The sequence below is a fragment of the Podarcis gaigeae genome (genome assembly GCF_964106915.1).
Source record: "Podarcis gaigeae genome assembly, chromosome: 15".
NCBI lineage: Eukaryota > Metazoa > Chordata > Lepidosauria > Squamata > Lacertidae > Podarcis > Podarcis gaigeae.
In genome coordinates, this window is record NC_139692.1 from 16396265 (window position 1) to 16414635 (window position 18371).

At 50.4% G+C, this 18371-nt stretch overlaps 2 protein-coding genes across 3 annotated transcripts; both read right to left on the minus strand.

The window, feature by feature from the left end:
* Positions 1-2339: 2339 nt before the first annotated feature.
* MPZL3 (myelin protein zero like 3) lies at positions 2340-10574 on the minus strand. Of its 2 annotated transcripts, none has more exons than XM_083713814.1 (6): positions 10147-10574; positions 8746-8915; positions 7496-7706; positions 5965-6130; positions 5150-5204; positions 2340-3699 (listed from the first exon to the last, which is right to left on the minus strand). In XM_083713814.1, the coding sequence occupies exons 1-6, from the start codon at positions 10196-10198 to the stop codon at positions 3673-3675; spliced, it is 681 nt and encodes a 226-aa protein (XP_083569940.1). In that variant the 5' UTR covers positions 10199-10574; the 3' UTR covers positions 2340-3672. The 2 variants fall into 2 exon arrangements, with proteins under 2 accessions (XP_083569940.1, XP_083569941.1); XM_083713815.1 differs by having other exon boundaries at positions 8746-8912; positions 10147-10529.
* MPZL2 (myelin protein zero like 2) lies at positions 10566-17981 on the minus strand. The gene is made up of 6 exons (XM_083713825.1): positions 17812-17981; positions 15477-15643; positions 14428-14638; positions 14146-14290; positions 12685-12750; positions 10566-11985 (listed from the first exon to the last, which is right to left on the minus strand). The coding sequence occupies exons 1-5, from the start codon at positions 17867-17869 to the stop codon at positions 12693-12695; spliced, it is 639 nt and encodes a 212-aa protein (XP_083569951.1). The 5' UTR covers positions 17870-17981; the 3' UTR covers positions 10566-11985; positions 12685-12692.
* Positions 17982-18371: the final 390 nt, after the last annotated feature.

An 18371-nucleotide genomic window follows, 5' to 3' on the forward strand; every position in this document is an offset into this window, starting at 1 on the left:
TGCAAATTACTAATCACAAGCAGGAGATTAAGAACTGTGTGGAAATGAATTACTGATCAAAGAGAGGACTGGTGGGAACATCGGGAATTGAAAGAAAGCTTTGTGACGCAGTTACAAATGGAGATTCGTTAAGACAGGCCTGCCCACAGGAGGGGGAGGGGGAGGAGGACCATGGTCATCGGAATGTGAATGTATGGTTATCGGAATGTGAATTTGACCTGGCAGGGCCCCCTTAGATATAGATTAGCAGGCCTGTGGATATTAACGGACAGATTGTGGGAATGTTCTGTACGGAGGTGTGGAAATGGCGTCTGTCCTTTATGTGATATGACTCTTGGAGAGTGTAAAATCCACACAAGATATGTTTGTTTTCAACCCACTTGTGAAGATTATCGGAGATCACAAAGAAAGGAATATATGATAACAAGAAGATGAGGAAAATAACAAAAAGACTATCTGGACAGAACTGGACAGAACTGTGTAATTAAAGCAGCAGCAAGAGTGATGTTTGGATCCCTTTCGGAGCTCGAAGTATGGATACCCCCAACAAAAAAAAATTTGGCTGTATAATTTGGAACTAATGTAATTTGGAATTAATGTGATTTGATTGGCCTGTTAATAAAAATTATTCAAACAACGAAATCATTTTTATTTTATAACAAATGCATTTCCCTATACAGAGATTACTCTGAAACTCGAGATTTACCCCCATCCCCTTCATAGGTCCAATTGTCAACATTTACAACTGCATATTATTCCATAGTCTATATTTTATATCAATCCATATTGTCCATAATGTTTGTCACATTACATTAGTGAGATTAAAATCCTGCTAATGTTTCCATCTGCTTGCAGTGCTCTCTTAAATAAAATATATTTTTTTCCCATTCTTTTTATAAGTTTTTGTCCTCTTGGTTCCTATAAAATACTTCTTTCATGCCTAACAGATGCACTGGGGAGCATTTGGGGGAGGGATGGGATGTAGTTAGGGAAAGTGTTAACCCCCCTTCCCCCAATTGAAAGCAATGCCCTGTTGCTGGAATTTGTAGAGCCTGTATGCGTATGTGTGCATTTTATGGGCACATGTATTGTAAGGTTACCAGATTTTTTTCAATGAACCCAGGGACACTTTAAATAACTAAATAAATATTACACATTCGGGATGTTGATGCTGCAGCAATGGCAGTGGCAGATGGCCGCCGCCTTGACCTCAACCACATTTCTCCTTCCTCCAAGGATTCTATCTCCTTTCTCCATGAGCCTGGGCAGCCCGAGTTGTTGGTTCTTCGGTGGTGGTGGTGGTGGGGAAGCGATGTGGGGTGGGTCAGGCATGGAAGGCGGAGAAGGAGGGCCTAGAGCAGTGGTGGCAGCTCAGGTAGCATGATGCCTCCCTTCCCATCAGAGCAGCCCCAATCCCATTCCTACTTGTGTGCAAGCAGGAGGGGGCGGGGATCCCTAAGCTGGGAAGGGAGGCTTCCTGTTGCCTAACTGAGTGATGCCTACCCCCTCCTGCTTGCAAGCAAGCTGACAGGCAGCATGAAGCCTTCCTTCACAGCTGAGAAATCCCCGTCCCGCTCCTGCTTGCATGCAAGTAGGAGTTGGGATGCTGCTCTGATAGGCAGTGTGAAGCCTCCCTTCACAGCTCAGTTGCTGGGATCAGGGAAGGTGGAAGCAGCCCAGAAGCTGCATCTTAGAGCCCCTGCACCAACATCATATGGGGACTTCCAAGCAGCTCCTGAAGCCAGCCAGAGCCAACTGCTCCAGGCTGCTGAGACTGCCGCTACTGCATTTCCCAGGGACATTAGATGAAATCCGGGAACATTCTGGGATGGAATTTGTCCAGGGACTTATTTGCAAATCCAGGGACTGTCCCCAGGAAACTCTGGTAACCCTAATGGATGGGTTGCAGCTCAGTGGTGGAACCTCTGTTTGCTTGCAGAAGGTCCTAAGAAGAGCCTGCTGGATCGGGCCAAAGAGGTCCTGTGATATCCAGGATCTTGTTCTCCCAGAGGACACCCACATGCCTCTTATGGGAAGCCAGCAAGCAGGACCCGAATGCAATCACATTCCCCACTTCTGATTCCCAGCAAATGGTAATCAGAAATCTACTGCCTCTGTGAGAGGTGTACTCTCAAGTTCAATTCTTTGCAACACCAGGGAGAAAATTTAGCAGCTGCCAATCAGCATAGGCATTACTGTGTGATTGATTGATTGATTGATTGATTGATTGCTGCATGCATGCTAGCTCTGGCCCTGCCCACTTTGGGCAAACCCCTTTTCTTTCAACAGCTTGCCTGCCGCCCACTCCTGACCAGAACAAAAAGGACCATTAGACTGGGTTGGTAAAAGATGTTTATTGGCTACAGGAGAGATGGGAATCCTCCTCCCCCAGCCCCTATCCACAAAAAGGCCCCACTGAGGAATGAATGTCTGTGGAAGAGGAGGAGACAATGCACATATTGGCATCTGCACATACACAAGCAGCAATTCTGGAGAGGAAAGTCAGGCTGACAAAGAGGAAATTCTTCTGTAAGTAAATGCGAACAGTCCTCTAGAGCAGGGGCTCCCAACCGGTGGCCCACAGACCCCAGTGAGGCAGTGTAACCCACCCAGGGGGTCCATGGCACCATTCACGTGCCATAGAGATAACATTTTCAAAAGTAGGGGGTCCATGGTACTTAGCTAATTGGGAACCACTGCTCTAGAGTCTTGTCCCAGGGCCTTCCAAATGCCTGTGCCTTTGGGGGACATCCTGAGGTGTGCATGGATCTCCAAATGAAGGCTCTTATTACATTTTAGCTCCAAGTTGCCTGAACCTAGGAATGTAATACCAGCCCCAGGCATGTGGCACAAGACCAGCCACCACACTTGGCTTTCATCACAAGGAAGCCCAGTCCCCCCACCATTACCTGCTCTGGTTCCAATGCCTACGGCCAGCTTGGCTTTGAACCAGTAGCCAAGGGCAGCAGCCAAAGGAGAAGATCACACAGTGGCCCTTCTCTCTCCCTGGAAAGAAAAGCACAGTGAAACTCTCTGGTACCTTGAGCCATGGAATACCCACCCAACTCTCTCCAAGCCACTGCAGGCGCTAACATCTGCCTGCTTCAAATATAGCCCAGCCCTTTCTCCATGTCGGTGGTAACTGGCCACCAAACACAAGGTGCCCACACCATTTCCAAACATTTTGTTCTTGCTGTTGCTGCTGTTGCTACTGTTGTTGTTGTTGCTGCTGCTGCTGCTGCTGCTGCTGTTGTGGGAGTTGGAAATAGACGGGAGGTTTGTGCAAAAATATGGCAAGGAGGAGGAGGACCAAGTAATACCTTCACGAGTCAAGTGCTAAAGGGTGACTGAGTTCAACACAGTGTGTGGAGAAGCAGCGGCTCAAGAGTGTCAATCAGCACAGGTCATCTTACCCAGAACCCAACAGTCCAAACAGACAGCTGCAGGCTGCATTCTCCATCCAGAGAAACAGGGCAAGAGCCACACCAACCAATGAGAAGCTGTAACATCTTGATGCTCCCCAACATGAGGTAGAACCTGATCCCACACACACCATCAGAGCCCTCCTGACACCATGAAGTCCAGCGCCAAAGTTCCATTCATTGAAGAATCACTGGGATGTATCCTGCTGGCCTTCAGATGGCATTCAGAAAAAATACCTTTGTCCTCAAGTCAGTAAGGATCCTCATCTTCTGAATCCTGAACAGAATACAAGAAGAAAAGGTCAAGCAACAGAGCCAACAAGACACCCCCCCCCCAATGCCTCACCTGGCAGAAATTTACTGCTGGAGAAATGAGTTGGAGGATTTTGTGCTAAGCAACTCACTGAACCCAGGTCTGCAAGAAAGCTCAGTTAGATTCCGCCCCCTCTTCTCTCTCTCACACACACACAGGCCCAGCATGCCAGAGTGTACACCCTGGTCTTCTTCAGAAACCTCCATATGAGGATGAGACCACTGTGGGAAATGGACTGAGACACAAAGCTAGATTCATGGACAACTGTGCCAGACTCTTAGACCAGGGCACACACTTGCAATGCCACTTCCTTGTGTAACCAACGGGATCCTTCAACTCAGTCTTATTTTGTACTCTTGCTGACAACCTCCTTGCATACTCTGGCTAAACACCAGCACAGAGACGCTAAAATCCTCAGCAGCTCAGGCCCACGAGCCTGAAGCCTGCATGTGCACTTGTGGGCTTCACAACATTATCACATAGTAAAACCTCCACATGCCAACCACACAAACATTCATGTTCAGAAACAAAAGGGACAGTCAACTCTCCCACCCATCTAATGTTTGGTCTTTGCTTCATTGGCAAACAGGGCTGGCCCAAAAAGACATTTTGCTACCTGTGGTGGAACAGTAAGTGTCTCCTCCCCCAGGTCAAGGTACATAGAGCAAGTCATTTTGGCACCTGAATGAGAAAAACCTGAAAGGGCCTCTCTCTGAGACTAAAAATACAATAATGGATTAAATCGCTGGCCATTTGTTGCCCTTTCACAAGACCCTAAACCAGGGTTTCCCAAACCTGGGTCTCCAGCTGTTTTTAGACTACAACTCCCATCAACTCCCATGATAGGAAATGTAGTCCAAAAACAGCTGGAGAACCAAGTTTGCCCTAAATCATTTGCCTCAGCCAGCTGCTTCACTCAAGCCTAATGGCAGGACCAGCCCTATGAAAGGGGGGAGGGTACTTCAGATGAAGCTGTAGTATGCCCCCCCACCCTGGACACCAGCTGCAACAGGAAATGGTTCTCACTTAGCTCTCCTATCCCCCTTGCAGCCCCTGCCCAAAATGGTGCACCTGCTAGCAATGGCAGGAGGGAAAGAGGGAGGTTCTCCAGGGCCAGATGACTAGCATGCCTCTACCCTACCTCTCATGACTGAAGGGCAAATGGAAACAATGGGTAGTATCTGCGGGTGGGTTTGTTCCTATGCCCACCAACCCACTCCCCCAGGCCAGCCCTGTTCACAAACAGCTCCACCCTTCTGACACCTACAGCGGCAAAGGTAGGAGACTTCAATCTTGGCCTCTGGATTGGGTCAGGCATGAATGGGAATTTGATGGCAGGCCCAAGAGGCTTTGCCCTCCCTGCTATCTTGCCAGCGTCAAACTGGCTGTGTGTAAGAATGGGACTATTGCTTACCAGACATCGCAGACACCAGGCGGCCAGCCTCTCCTTGCACTTAGGTCGCTCAGGTCTACAGGAAGAGCACAGAGGTGAGTCCAGCATGTGTCTCCTTTGCCTGCCTGGCACCCGCCCCCCTCAAACCCCCAGGGCAGCCAGCTGCACACCTGTGTCAGTCAGCTTGCTCTACCTCTGCCCATCCCCTCCAAAAGAAACCCAGTTATCCTGACAAGCAGCTCCTCACCGGAGATGCTTGACCAGACTTGCCCTACCCTGCCCCCTGCATCTGCCACAAAGCTTCCATGGGGTTGCTGTTCACAGAATTGTGGAGTTGGAAGGGACCCCCAAAGCCATCTAGTCCAACCCCCTGCAATGCAGGAATCACAGTTAAAGAATCCCTGACAGGAGGCCACCCAACCTCTGTTTAAAAACCTCCAATGAAGGAGACCACCACCTGCTCCTCCTCAGGTGGATCAACAACTGCTGACCACCAGGCTCCCAAGATTTATGCAGGAGCTGACAGTAGGTGGGACATGCCTTTGAGGCACCAGGTGCAGTAGTCAATCATCAAAACACTTGCTGATGCCCTATGGAGGGTTCACAGTCTGAATCAGCTGCTCCACAATAACCACATATTCTGCTCATTATATTCCCCTTGGTCTGAGAACATGGGCATGGTGAGGGTTGTATGGGGTGGTGTCATTAATCTCCATTAAGTGAGCTTGAGTACAAGCCCTGGGAGCCCAACAAGAACTCTCAGGGCAGCCCTCCCCTCCTCAAACGCTACTTCTCTCTGCTTCTCCCTGGTTAAGCACAGAACACAAAGTGCTTACTCTTCAGAGACTTCGATGGAGGACTTCTTGTAGCTGCACTTCTTCTTGCTTTTCAGCACCCCGAGCTTCTTGCCCATTCGAACCAGGAGCAAGGCCACCACAATGGCTGAGGGGAGGAAGACCAGGATGGAGAGAAGCCCAGCTGACGTCAGCTGGAAGGAGGCCCCTGGAGAAAGAGGCAGGAATCAGGCCACAGGCACACCAGAAGGGCAGGCTGGGCCTCTGGGGAACAGAGGTTCCAAGGGGAACACCCAGGATCAAACCACAACTGAGTTTCCAACCCATGTGAGAAAAGAAGGCAAAATGCTGAATTAAGGAGGCATCACAGCCAGTCCCCAGAACAGAAGATGGGAGGTAAGCACATACCATGCTAATCCCTGGCCAATGCACAAATGCTAACTGAGTCTTCCCATCGGGGTTTGAATTTTTCAGCAGAAACATGGTGAAACATGAAAGCTTAACTAGGGATATCCGCAGCAGACTCAGTTTTGTGACTGGAACAAATCCATCAGCTTATTAAAGCTTAATAGTATTACGGAATTTAAGGAAAAGAAAGTAACTTATAGAAAACAAAGAAAATTGCTTATGAAGAAAATTAAAGCAGGAATACAATATAAACTGAATAAACGTATGGATGTTTTATACAGTGGACCCTCTGGATATGAATTTAATTCATTCCAGGGGTCCATGCGCATCCCGAAAATTTCATAAGCAGAGGTGCTGCTTCTGCGCACAGAACACTTCTGCGCATGCGCGCGGGGCGAAACTTCCAGGTTTGCCGCGTTCGCAACCCAAAAGTTATGTTACCTGAAGGTAACATAACCCAAGGGTCCACTGTAATTAGCATGAATTAATTGCAGGTACCAATCGTAGAACTGAGAAAGAATCAGAGAAACACAGACTCTGAACTTCTATACGTCATTAAAGTTCTTTGTTTTAGGCATGTTGCTTTTGTCTTGAGTTATTTGTTTCTCGGTCACATCAGGCCATTCTTCTTCAGCAATGGGCACTTGACACCAGTCCAAATAAAACTGAGGTGGCAGTCTATGTCCTTAGCCACGGTTCTACGTTAAAATAAGAACGACTCAAAATAAACTTTTGGTTCTGTAGGCCTAGCAGGCTTTGCAATCTCCAAAAGGAGGAAAGGGAAGAGACACCCCAAAGAACTTGCCTCTCACCATGGCAAAAAACAGGTCCTACTTGCAGGCTCACACAGATACAGTGAGTGAGCCCCACCCCTTCTCTTTGCACTTTGTACTCACCAGCCTCTGGGGACTAAGGCAGGAAGTGAGCAGATCTGACGCTCAACCCAGCAGCCCCCAGGGTAGAATGAGGGCCTGTCTTACCATTCTCCTGAAGCAGTGCGTGCTAGAAAATGCAACTGGTGGAGGATGGCAGAGGGGAGATGGCACTAAGAGGCTGGGATTTTCAGGAAACAGCAACAAGGTTTTAATGCTCTTGACAGGAAAGGCTTGGGAGAGGTGGGGAGGCAGAACCACCATGGCCACGACGACTAGAAATATTGCTTTACCTCTCTGAGTGACAGTCAGCATAGTCTGGGGGATGTTATGCTGCACATCCGGGGGATTTTTCACAGCGCAGGTGAACGTCCCATTGTCATCCATCGTTGGGTTGTTGATCCTAATGGAAGCATCCTGCTTGGCCACGTTTCCAACCCAGGATACCCGGTCACGGAAGGTGCCCTTCTTAGCTGGATAGGCATTCGACTGGTAGTGGAAGATCTAGAAGAGTTTAGAGATAGTGAACACTGATGGCCGCACAGATGCTACTAGCCCAGAGATGGAAAAAAGACAAAGTCCCTACCAGAGAAGAATGGCAAGCTAAGCTGTTGGGCTATGCCGAAATGGCAAAACTGACGTGAAAGCTCAGGAACCAAGAAGACCAAAACTTTAATAAAGAATGGGGAAAAATTATAATTTGTCTGGGAGACCACTGTAAGCAGATGAAAACATTAGCAGGACTGCAATAACACTTGCAATGTAGCAGATACTGTGGACAAAATGGAGTGATATAGAAATTATTATTATAATATTTATTTGTTTGTTTGTTTGTTTGTTTGTTTGTTTGTTTGTTTGTACCCCGTCCATCTGGCTGGGCTTCCCCAGCCACTCTGGGCGCCTTCCAACAAAATATTAAAATATAGTAGTCTGTTAAATAGCTTCCCTAAAGAGGGCTGCCTTCAGATGTCTTCTAAAAGTCTGGTAGTTGTTCTTCTCTTTGACTTCTGGTAGGAGGGCGTTTCACAGGGCGGGTGCCACTACCGAGAAGGCCCTCTGCCTGGCTCCCTGGATTATGGAACAACATGCAGTCGAAAAGGTTGACAATTGGACCCATGGAGGGGAAGGTGGGAAGTCCAGAGATTCGGAGAAGTCTCTAAATATGGATATGTATTTTGTATTGTTATAATTCCGCACTTGTAAAATCAAATACAAAACTATTTTTTTAAAAAAATATATAGAAAGATTGTGAGTATCACATCCCATGACAGCCAAGAGCCAATGGCTCAAGGCCTTTCATGAGCCAATCTCACTGCAGCAACATTCCAGCAAGGTAGGCTCATGCTTCTGCAGGAAGGATGATGATCTCAGGGATACTAAAAGCCATTCAATTGGCACTCCCAGAACAGCAAGATAAAGGCTCTGCTGCGCACCTGCCACCATATACACCTTGTGCACCAGTGGCACTCACCATAGCAGAAGTGGCAGGCACATGTGCCACTCTGCCAAAAGCCAGCAGGCAGACAGTGAAAGCACCACTCACCGGCTCCAAACTGCCCCCTGCAAGAGGTCGGTATGTCCAATCGATGGTGAGCTTCTCTGTGACTGGGAAGGAGGACTTGAACCAGCACTTCAAGATCACAGCCTCACCCACAAAGGCCTGGACGTCTGAGTCAGCCTGGATCTCCAGGGAGTGGACTCTGGCAAGGGCTGCTGCAAAATATAACCCCAAGAGGTGGGTTAGTCACCTGAGCAGGAGCGCAGAGGTGTTGACAGGAAGAGTTCCTGCTTCTCCCTCTTCTGTCAGACCCACTTTGCAGGAAGTGCTTAGCTCAGCAAAGGAACCACCCACCGTTTTTTCCCTTGGCCAGGCAGAGATCAGGAACTCAACAAACCAGCCACAAAGGACTCCCAAAACCAGCACTTTCTGGTGCTCTGCAGCCTCCAGACATAGCAACTACCAGCAGGTGGCGAGAAGGGGCCCCATCATTTGACAAAAAGAAGAAACTGCCTTGAGCAGATGACAAGGGGGAGCAGTAGCAATGTCTTGGAAGGATGGTCCTGTGCCCCCCATGGTCTCCCCCCCCCCCCAGATAGGCTGCTGTGCTCTGGAAGCAGAGGTTATCCTTTGCCTATGGCAGCACAATGTCTAACACCAGCCCCAGAGGCAGAGACGTAAACATTTAGTCTGGGGTGGGGAGGATTGGTGTGGGTTCCATTAGAAGTGCCAGTCTCAGTGCTTTATAGACTCCACTTCAGAGGGAAATTCCCATTTTCTTTCTTGTTGGGACAGATTTTTATTTTTCACTGTATCCAATGCTGCAGATCTAATGTTATTCAATGGGTCACTCATTTCAATGGGTCTACTCGGAGTAAGAAAAGCACTCAGTACAACCCATCAGTGATTCTTTCAGCCTACGACAACGACTTCTGGGCATTTGTTTGGCTTTCCCCCCTGTTCGAGGGCCTGGGCCAGCTGCTCTCTTGACAACAACCCCGCAGGGTAGCTCAGTCTCGTGGTCCACCATCCCTACAGGAGCCGGGAGGGCCGAGCCCCGTCGCCTCGCTCCGCCACTTGGCGGAGTCGCGTCTCCGGGTAGAAAATTCCCTTGGCCGGGCTGGTCGTGCACCTCTTCCCCGGGCAGCAGGCAAAGGGGCACCAGGCTTCTGGCCCCGATTCGCTCCCGGCTGGAAACCACGAAGGGAGCCCTCGCCGCACCCCAATGTCTCCCTTGACCCCGTACCGCCGACAGGCAGGCAGGCAGCCAGCTGGACCCCGAGTCGACTTGCTCCGGAGGAGACCTGGCTGCGCTCCTCGCTGTTTGGCACCAGGCCCGGGCGGCTGTTCTCGGTCGGGTCGGCCTCAGGACCAGAGCCAAGCCCGAGATCCAGGACAGCGCTAGGGAAGGGAAGGGCCCCGCTCCCGCCTCCGCCCCTCACTCACCCCACAGAAGCAGGAGGACCCCACCGCCAGGCTTCTTCCGCGAGAGCCCCATTTTCCTCGCCACTTCCTCGGACGACACCTGTCCGCCCAGGTGAGGCCGGAAAGGGCGGGGAGAGGCTCAAAATGGCCGCCCAGAGACACTCCCTGCCCAGCAGCCGGCACTCGGCACATGCTCAGAGGCGCCGAAAGGACGCCAGTCGCGACTGAGTCATCCGAGCGCTCTGTGGCGTCACCGGTTCCACAAGCGGGAAACGGAGCAGTGATATTGCCGCCGTCGCCAGGCCACCTCTCTCTCTAGGGCGCCGGCGGCCCGCGTTGCCTCCCTCTGCTGAGACCTTGCCGCGGGAAGAGGGGCCTCCCGGCAGGCCGATTTCCCCACGAGAAGCCCGGAAAAAACCCTTACAAAAGCAGGTTGAAAGTTCGCTTGACTTCCAAAGGTCTACGGTTTTTATTGTGAAATACAACTTATTTACATACAATTGCGTAACCAGACTCTTACGGACAACTAAACTTCAGGGCCGGGCAGGCAAAGCACAAACCGTCCCGCGCCTCCAAGGTGCCCCCTCCCCCGACCACTTTCCATATCCAGAAGCGGACCGGGCCCGCTTGGCAGTTGACTCGGGGGCCCAGGACGACCCCCTGCTCCCCGGCAAGGCAGGCTGGCAGGGGAAGGGCAGGTCCTCTAGCAGAGGAGGAAGGGGCTCTACAAATGTGACCTCGCCCCCTCCCCAAATAGTGGGGCAAGCAGAGGCTGAACTGGCCTGGTTTGGAGCGCTGAAAGGCAGTTGCTGAGCAATAAATATACAGCGCAGAGAGAGGCTGGCTGAGGCTTCCTGAAAAGCCTCCAGTCCTGAAAGCTGTTGAATTGCAAATGGCCCTGGGTGCAAGTTCTGCGGGAGGAGGGGTTTGTCGCAGCATTTGGACAAGTTCCACTTGCATCTCCAGATACAAGAAATCCAGGAGGAGGAAGAAGAGAATCCTGGCTTGCGCATGGGGAGCAGCGTGCGCAGGGAAAGGAATGGTGATGGCTCACTGTGAAGCAACAGAAACCCAGCTGCCCCACCCATCATCAGCTTCTTTCTTCCTGGGCTCAAAATGTTGACCAACCCTACAGACACTGGAGCTACTGTGGATACTGAACTGTTGGTTAGAGGATGATTGGAGCACTGTGGGCTGTGACTCTGAGCAACACCTCAGCTGGCAGAGCAGGAGAATCTCATGGTTGTGGGTTTGAGCCCCACCTTGGTCAAAAAGATTCCTGCATTGCAAGGGGTTGCACTGATGGTCCTTTTCAACTCTATGTTTCTATTCTCCGTTTAACAGCAAATTTAGCTGTGTAGGGGTAGGGAGGGCTTCTATGGGTACAAATAATAATTTATTATTATTATTATCCTTTAAGCCTCAGGAGTCTAGCCAGGCTGAGCTCCCCAGAAACTGTATTTGTGCAAGAGTGGCATAGTCCTGGTTGAGAAAAAGGCTGTGTGTTAGAGTCTTTGCCTTTTCTAACAGTTGTACATGGAGGGCCCCCCCCCCTTTCAGTAGTTTGCTTGGAATAATTCCCCACATATATGCACCAGGCCATGGCTGGGGGACACACACCCCCATGACACACACACACACCCCACACACTATAGCATCACTAGGAACTGCCAAACTCTGCTATAGGCCAAGCCTTAAAGTCTTTCCACCAAGAGCTGGTGGAGGGTCTTTGAAGATAACAGTGATGATGCACTTCTCTAAGGCAAGGGAATCGGGGACAGCTGTCTTGTGGCATCCGCCACCTCTGATCCAGAACTCTGAAGAACCAGCCTCCAGCTCCTATGGGGGTGGGCAGTAGACCTGTGAGGAGAACAGACAGGTAGACAGGTTACTCTTAGGCTTCGCCCCTGAGCCTGAGGGCAATACTGAAAGGGTGATGGGTTCAACCTAGGCCAACAAAGGCAACACTGCAGGGGTGTGCCAACAAGTTGCAAAAAAAGGTTTCAATTCCTCTATCCACAAGGTATGTGACAACGTTCTCAGCTCCCCAAAAATGCGACCAGAATTGTTTTCAATAATCAGTAATAAAATAGTCCCTACCCTCACTCGGGTTTAGAATAAAAATGGCACAACACTAAAGGAAAAGGGGAGTGGAGGAAAAAGGAAAAAGCCAAACTCAAGCACTAGATCTTATTTAAAAGCTCCTATAAGTGCTCTTTCTTGCAGGGATGGGGGAACACAGGAAGCTGCCTTATAGAGAGTCAGAAAATTGGGCCCATCTAGGTCAATACTGCTTGCACTGGCTAGTTGCAGCTCTCCAGGGGTTCAGACAAGGGGTCTTTTTCGAGTCCCACCAGGAAGTAGTGCTAGGGATTGAACTGGGGACTTCTGCTTGCAAACAGGTGTTCTGCTATTGAGCTGTGGCCCTTTCCCCAAACATTTGGAACGGCTAGATGGAGACGCCTTCCACTGGGCTTCCGCTGACCCACCTTGGACTCTACCACCCACCTGGTGACAGAAATGCCTTCTGGAGAAAGGGGCAAGGCCAGAAGTACCTACCGGGCACATTAGGCTCCCTCTTCCAGCAGGTGCTTCTCCGTCTCTTTCAAATTCTCCTTCTCTGGCCTGTTATCAAATGCAACAAAGGCAGTAGTTAGGAATCCAGCCAAGTTCTCTGGCCTCGGGGTCAGGGAGGGAAAAAGAGGCTGTTGTGTAAAATGAAAGGTGGGAGTCCCTCCTGGATTTGGGAGGCAGTGAGGAGCAGCAGGAGGAGGTCCAACCCCAACCTAGAAGCTAGTGAAGCTCAGCTGTCCTGGGTCCTGCCAAAGTCACTGTCACTCGGTGCTCACTGTGTAGGTCACAAGCCTGTGCTAGTACCACAGCAAATGTGCCCCACTTGCAGGCAGTTCTGGAGCAACTCAGTTCAGTTTCTGGCCCGAATTTTCCTCCACTTCGACACAAAGCCATCAAAATGTTTTGCAATGAATTTCCTTCACCTTGTATACGTAGCAAAAGAACGAGATAGCAGAATGGCCTGCACCACACTGAAAACTGTAGCTGCAGGGTGTGGGTCCCAACTTTGAATGGCCCTACAATGAAAACTGCTTGCGATGGGAAACTAGCACAGCTGGGAGTGGAGTGGAGTAGAACTTTTCTCCCCAAGTGGCCTAAACTTCCATTGGCAGGGAGGTTTTATTTATCTATTATAAAACATATTTATACAGCTTATCATCCTTTTGGGACTTCAGGTGGTATGCAATCAATAATCATTTCAAGCACAAAGCAATAAACACAGTTCATAAAACTAATTTACAGCAAACACTTTTGCCTGGGGCTGAAAAGATTTCAGTGTTGGCACCAGGCGAGACTCACTTGGGAGGATGTTCCCCCGCTGGGAAGCCACCACTGAAAAAGCCTTTTCTTTCATTGTTGAGTACCAGATAAAGGAGACACCTGAGTGAAGGTTTGGGCTGAAGACCTCAAGACACAGGCAGACCAATCCCCCTTCAGGAGTTTGGATTCTAAGATGTTTAGGAGGAGTTTAAAAAATGCAGTCTTTTAGAAGTGATGAATATCAGCTGGATGCTTCTATGGTCTCCCACCTCAGGCCCCCTTCATTCTGCCACATGTGTAGAGACTCAGCCTTTTTCATTTTAACTTCCCTGGTTCACCAGAGCCTGTCAACAACCCGGCCCACTGACACTCGCCTGTGACCCATTAAAGCTTCATGGGATCCAGGCAAGTGAATTCTGGCACTCCTGGTTCCTTGTTGCAGCCATTACTTACTGATCCCAGCCCCAAACCATCCCTTGCTCTGTCTCTCAAGGCTGTGTGGTCATCGTCTTCATCTTTTTTTGAAGAGAGTGATTTACCTGTATCAATGAACAGTTGGTGTCCATTTTCTGTGACGGCCAAGGGACCAGTTGTGGTTCCCACAAGGCCAGGCAAATTGCCTCTAGCCAGCTTCCTTACACACACACACACACACACACACACACACACACACACACACACACTTACAGTTCTGTCTCCTCCACCTCTGACTCCGTATTTCCATGCCTTCTCTTCCGGTAGCGGCAGATGACAACCACGACAACGATGACAATCATCAGAAAACAGACAGCGCCAATGATGAATGCTAGGATGTGGATCTCTGAGAAAGTCACTGTGCAGGGATGAAATGCATGTTGGGGGTACAAGAGGGATATAGTGGCCCCTGTACCCCAGCAGCACTGGTGACTGAGCAGACCCTCTTCCCCCCCCCAGCAAACCCACCTGCACCCTCCCCCCAAAGTCACAAACCTTTCGTCACCACTCGTAGCTGGATCTCGCCAGTCGGACCGTCCACATCGGGCGGGTTCCTCACGTGGCACTGGAAGGTCCCATTGTCACTGGGCTTGGTGTCCCAAAGGATAATGGAGCCATCATTCTTGTGGATGTTGCCATCCCATGTGACTCTGCCTTTGAAGCGGCCTGATGTGGGTGGAAAAGGCTCCTCACTGTAGTAGAAAACCTAGGAAGTTGCAAGGAGAAGCCCAGCTATCATGCCTGTCACTGCTGGTATTAAATGACAGCCACTTTTCAGTGACCTCAGTCCTCTGTGGATAGGACCTCCCACTTCTGCAGGAGATTTTGAAACTGAGAATGGCCTGGAGGAGGAGGAGGTCCTCTAAATGAATATACTCCCTGGGAATGGGTGAGATTGACTAGTCAGGCCTGGCCTGGCCATGCAGCAGAGTGAAGCAACTTCCTTCAGGCAGCACCAAGCGTGGGAGAGGATTTGTGTCTGAGTGGGACAGCAAGACTTTTCAAAGTGCGGGTCCTGGCTAGGGAGGGTGAACACCTTTTTAGTTCTCTGCCTTGGGCAGCAAAATGCCTTGGGCCAGCCATGCCAACAGTGGTGAACTGCCCTTGATTAAGCCGATCTCCAAAGAGGGATCTGAACCATCTTCCCATCAGGGACTAGTTTTTGTTGCATGGATGTCAGCTGCAGCTATTCAGAGCAGAGACATTACAAGACACATTATAAGTTTTCAGGATCTGTAAACATTTGATTAGCAAGAGCCACTTACAAGCCCTGCTTTATTGGGCGTGATTGGTCTCTGGAGCTTCATAGCCATGGTACAAGGTGACACCCACTCCCCTTTGCTCCACGAGGGTGCAGGGTGCTTATTCAGAGCACCACATGGGTGGTGAGAGGATTGCAGAAACAGGACTGCAAAACTCCCAACTTCACAGGGAGGTATACCAGCTGCTCAGGATCCTCTGGAGGCCAAGAACCAAACTGGGGCCACAACCCTGGGGAAAAGCCCAGGTCACCTTCCACAAAAAGGCTGCAGAGATGAACTTACAAACTCAGATCTGCCAGGTTCCTCAGGCTGGAAGTGCCAGGACACTGTCAACTTTGACCCAACTGCGGAATAGCTGCGGAAGGTGCATTTCAAGCGCACTTCTGTCCCGTTCAGGACTTCCAGGGACTTAGGGGTGTAAATGTCCACAGCTGACACAGGCCAGAGCACTGGAGGGGAAAGAAGCATAGAAAATGAGCCCCTACAGGGGGGAGGCATGTATGCACACACACACACACACACACACACACACACGAGTGTCAGCATTCCAGTTTAGCACCAGTAATCCCCCAGAGCCAAGAGAGAGGGTTGGTGATGCCCCAGCTAAACCTTCCTTGTGATGTTTTTCGGGCAGCCTGGGGTGCTTCAGGCAGCCTGGAAGGGGAGGGCTTCTCAACTGCCCTGAAATATGGCAAGATGGCTGGACTCAGTGCCCTCCCTGGCTTCAGCTCCTGAAGATGGGCTCCTGCTACACACTATAAGCATTGGGGGGGGGGGACTTTGGTCTCTTCTACCTACAGCCGTCAGGCAGAAAAGGCTACCCCAAAATAAAATGAGTTTCTTCTTCCAGTGTAGCACCTACTCTTTGGAAACCCCTCCTGTACATAACAGACAGGCAGCATATTTACTGACTTTTTGGTGCCTAGGGAATAAGTTCCTTTTCCAAAAAGCCTTCTAAATGGAGATTTTCATCCCCGTTTTTATGTGTACTAGGTTGAGATTGTATCTATGTTTTCATGGTTGTTATTTTTATTGTTAAGTCACATGGGGATGTTTAAAGGAAAGCAATTCATAAATTAAGTAAATAAAACTGAGCAGTGGCTTTGGAGACTGGTTGCTCTAGAGTAAAGGATTCCCATGCCTAAAATCCCCCAAAGCTGGCTTGTGTTAGTCCCTGGGCTGCTAGCTGCCCATCTCTTTCTCCTGCTCACCCTGAGAAGCTCCTTAATTTCAATCTTCAGGGAAAGGGTCTCTGCCCCTTACCCAGATGCCAAAGGTTGCAGCCTCTGTTTGGATGCTAAGGCACTCTGTATCTGCTTAGGGCGCAGGTGAAAGGACCCCTGGGAATCACCACTCCCTTCCCATTGACCATGATTCAACAAAGGCAGGATATCAATGCACAAAATAAAACAATAAAATAAATAAAGCAGCTCTCTTTTAGAAGTTAGGCAAAGCCAGTACTCATGGGTGGAAGGTGGCAAGGTCCCCAAAGTGGTCTCTCTGTCCTTGGGCAGCAGCTGGACCACCTGATCCATAAATCCCTAGGCTACTATCACCACCCTCGTCAGGTTGGAGGAAAAGCCAAGAGCTGCCTCTGCAGAAGAAGGAAGAAACTTCTGCCAGGACCGTGGGCTCTGCTTCTCCTCTAAGTGATTCATGGTAAAGTAACTCCTTATGATAGAGATGTTTGATTCCTACATCCGGCTTACAAAACACGTGAGTTCATTCTGCGTCCACAGCGAATGAACTCTGTGGCTGTGTGATGCAACGGGTAGAGCGCTGGGCTTGGCCATGCTAGGACACAGGCATTGCCAGGCTGGTCTTGCATAAAACACAGCTGCCTTCTGGCCTCGGTTTCCGGCATGGAAAAGGGGAATGGCGCGGAAAGCGAAACCGTGAAAAAACAAAACCTGCCAAGTGTCTCCTCTTAAAAGTGCTGCATTAGGGAAAGGTGTGATGGTCTGTTTTCTCAAGGGAGGGAAGGAGGGTCTCCAGAGAAGCCAAGCCCTTGCGGGAGAGGAAACTGATCCCGCATTCCCGCATTGGCCTCCCTTTATCTCTCAGCTGAGCAGAGCACAAACATTCCTTCTTTTTGGCAGAGCCCTCCAGAGGGAGGGGAAGGTTGGCAGGAGAGAAAAAAAATACACACAGAATAAACAGGAGCTCAGGACAATATTTTCACCACAGCCCCTGTTCAATCACACCAGGATAAACCGTCCACAATCAGCTGGAGTTTGACAGCTGGAGAAAAGCAGAGTTGAGGCCACATTGTGCAGGTACAGGCAGGCAATAGCAGCACAGCTGGCCTGAACAGAATGAGACCACTACTGGCCATCCCCTCCTGGCCCTGGGCCCTCTGCTGGGCACCCCCACCTGGTCATTCCCATAGGAGGCCAAGGAAATGACAGTGGAGGGGAGTCTTTCTCTGTGCCTGGAAGACACCTCAAACCTGTTTGTCCAAGAGTGCCTGTGAGCTTCCCACTGTCCGCACAGCCCAGAAAGTGGCTGGCTTGCCGGCCTGCCTGCCAGCTTGCTTTGGAGCTCTTGCCCCTAAGAGCAGAGCCCAGGGCAGGGAATGACAAGCAAAGGGAGAGAAGAGCAGGGCTGTAGTCCTTACCTAGCAGCAGGAAACCCACCCAGCTGGGGCCAGGCAGCCCCTGGGAACGAGGTGACATGTCCACACTCCACAGGCAGTGCCAGCCGCTGGGACAGTAGAGAGGAGGCGGACTGCTGCAGCAGAGTACAGCCACTCCTCTCAGGTGCCCTTCTGGCTCGGGACTAAACAAGGTGGAGCCACGAGGGCTCTCTGCTTCTCCTCCTCCCCTCCCCTCTCCCTCCCACAGGCTAAACCAGGAAGCCTCTCCCAGTCTTGCTGCTCCAGCTGAGGCTGCCTCCACCCTGACTTCCCTGGGGCAGGCAGTAGTTTCCAGAGGAACTGGGGCTGTAGTTTGACTGCACGTAGCACTCCTCAATGTGTAGGGCTGGTTGCCCTCTCCACATGCTCAGGAGCTTTCTCTTTCTGCTAACTTCAATTCTTCCATAGCTGAGCAGGGGGTGTTTAGCTCCAGCGACAGAGGGGGAGAAGGAGATGTTGCCATTCTCCCTTTTGGCATCTACCTGATGATCAGACCAGGAGCACCTCCTTAAGTCGTGGCAGAAGCAAAAGGCGAATGCTGG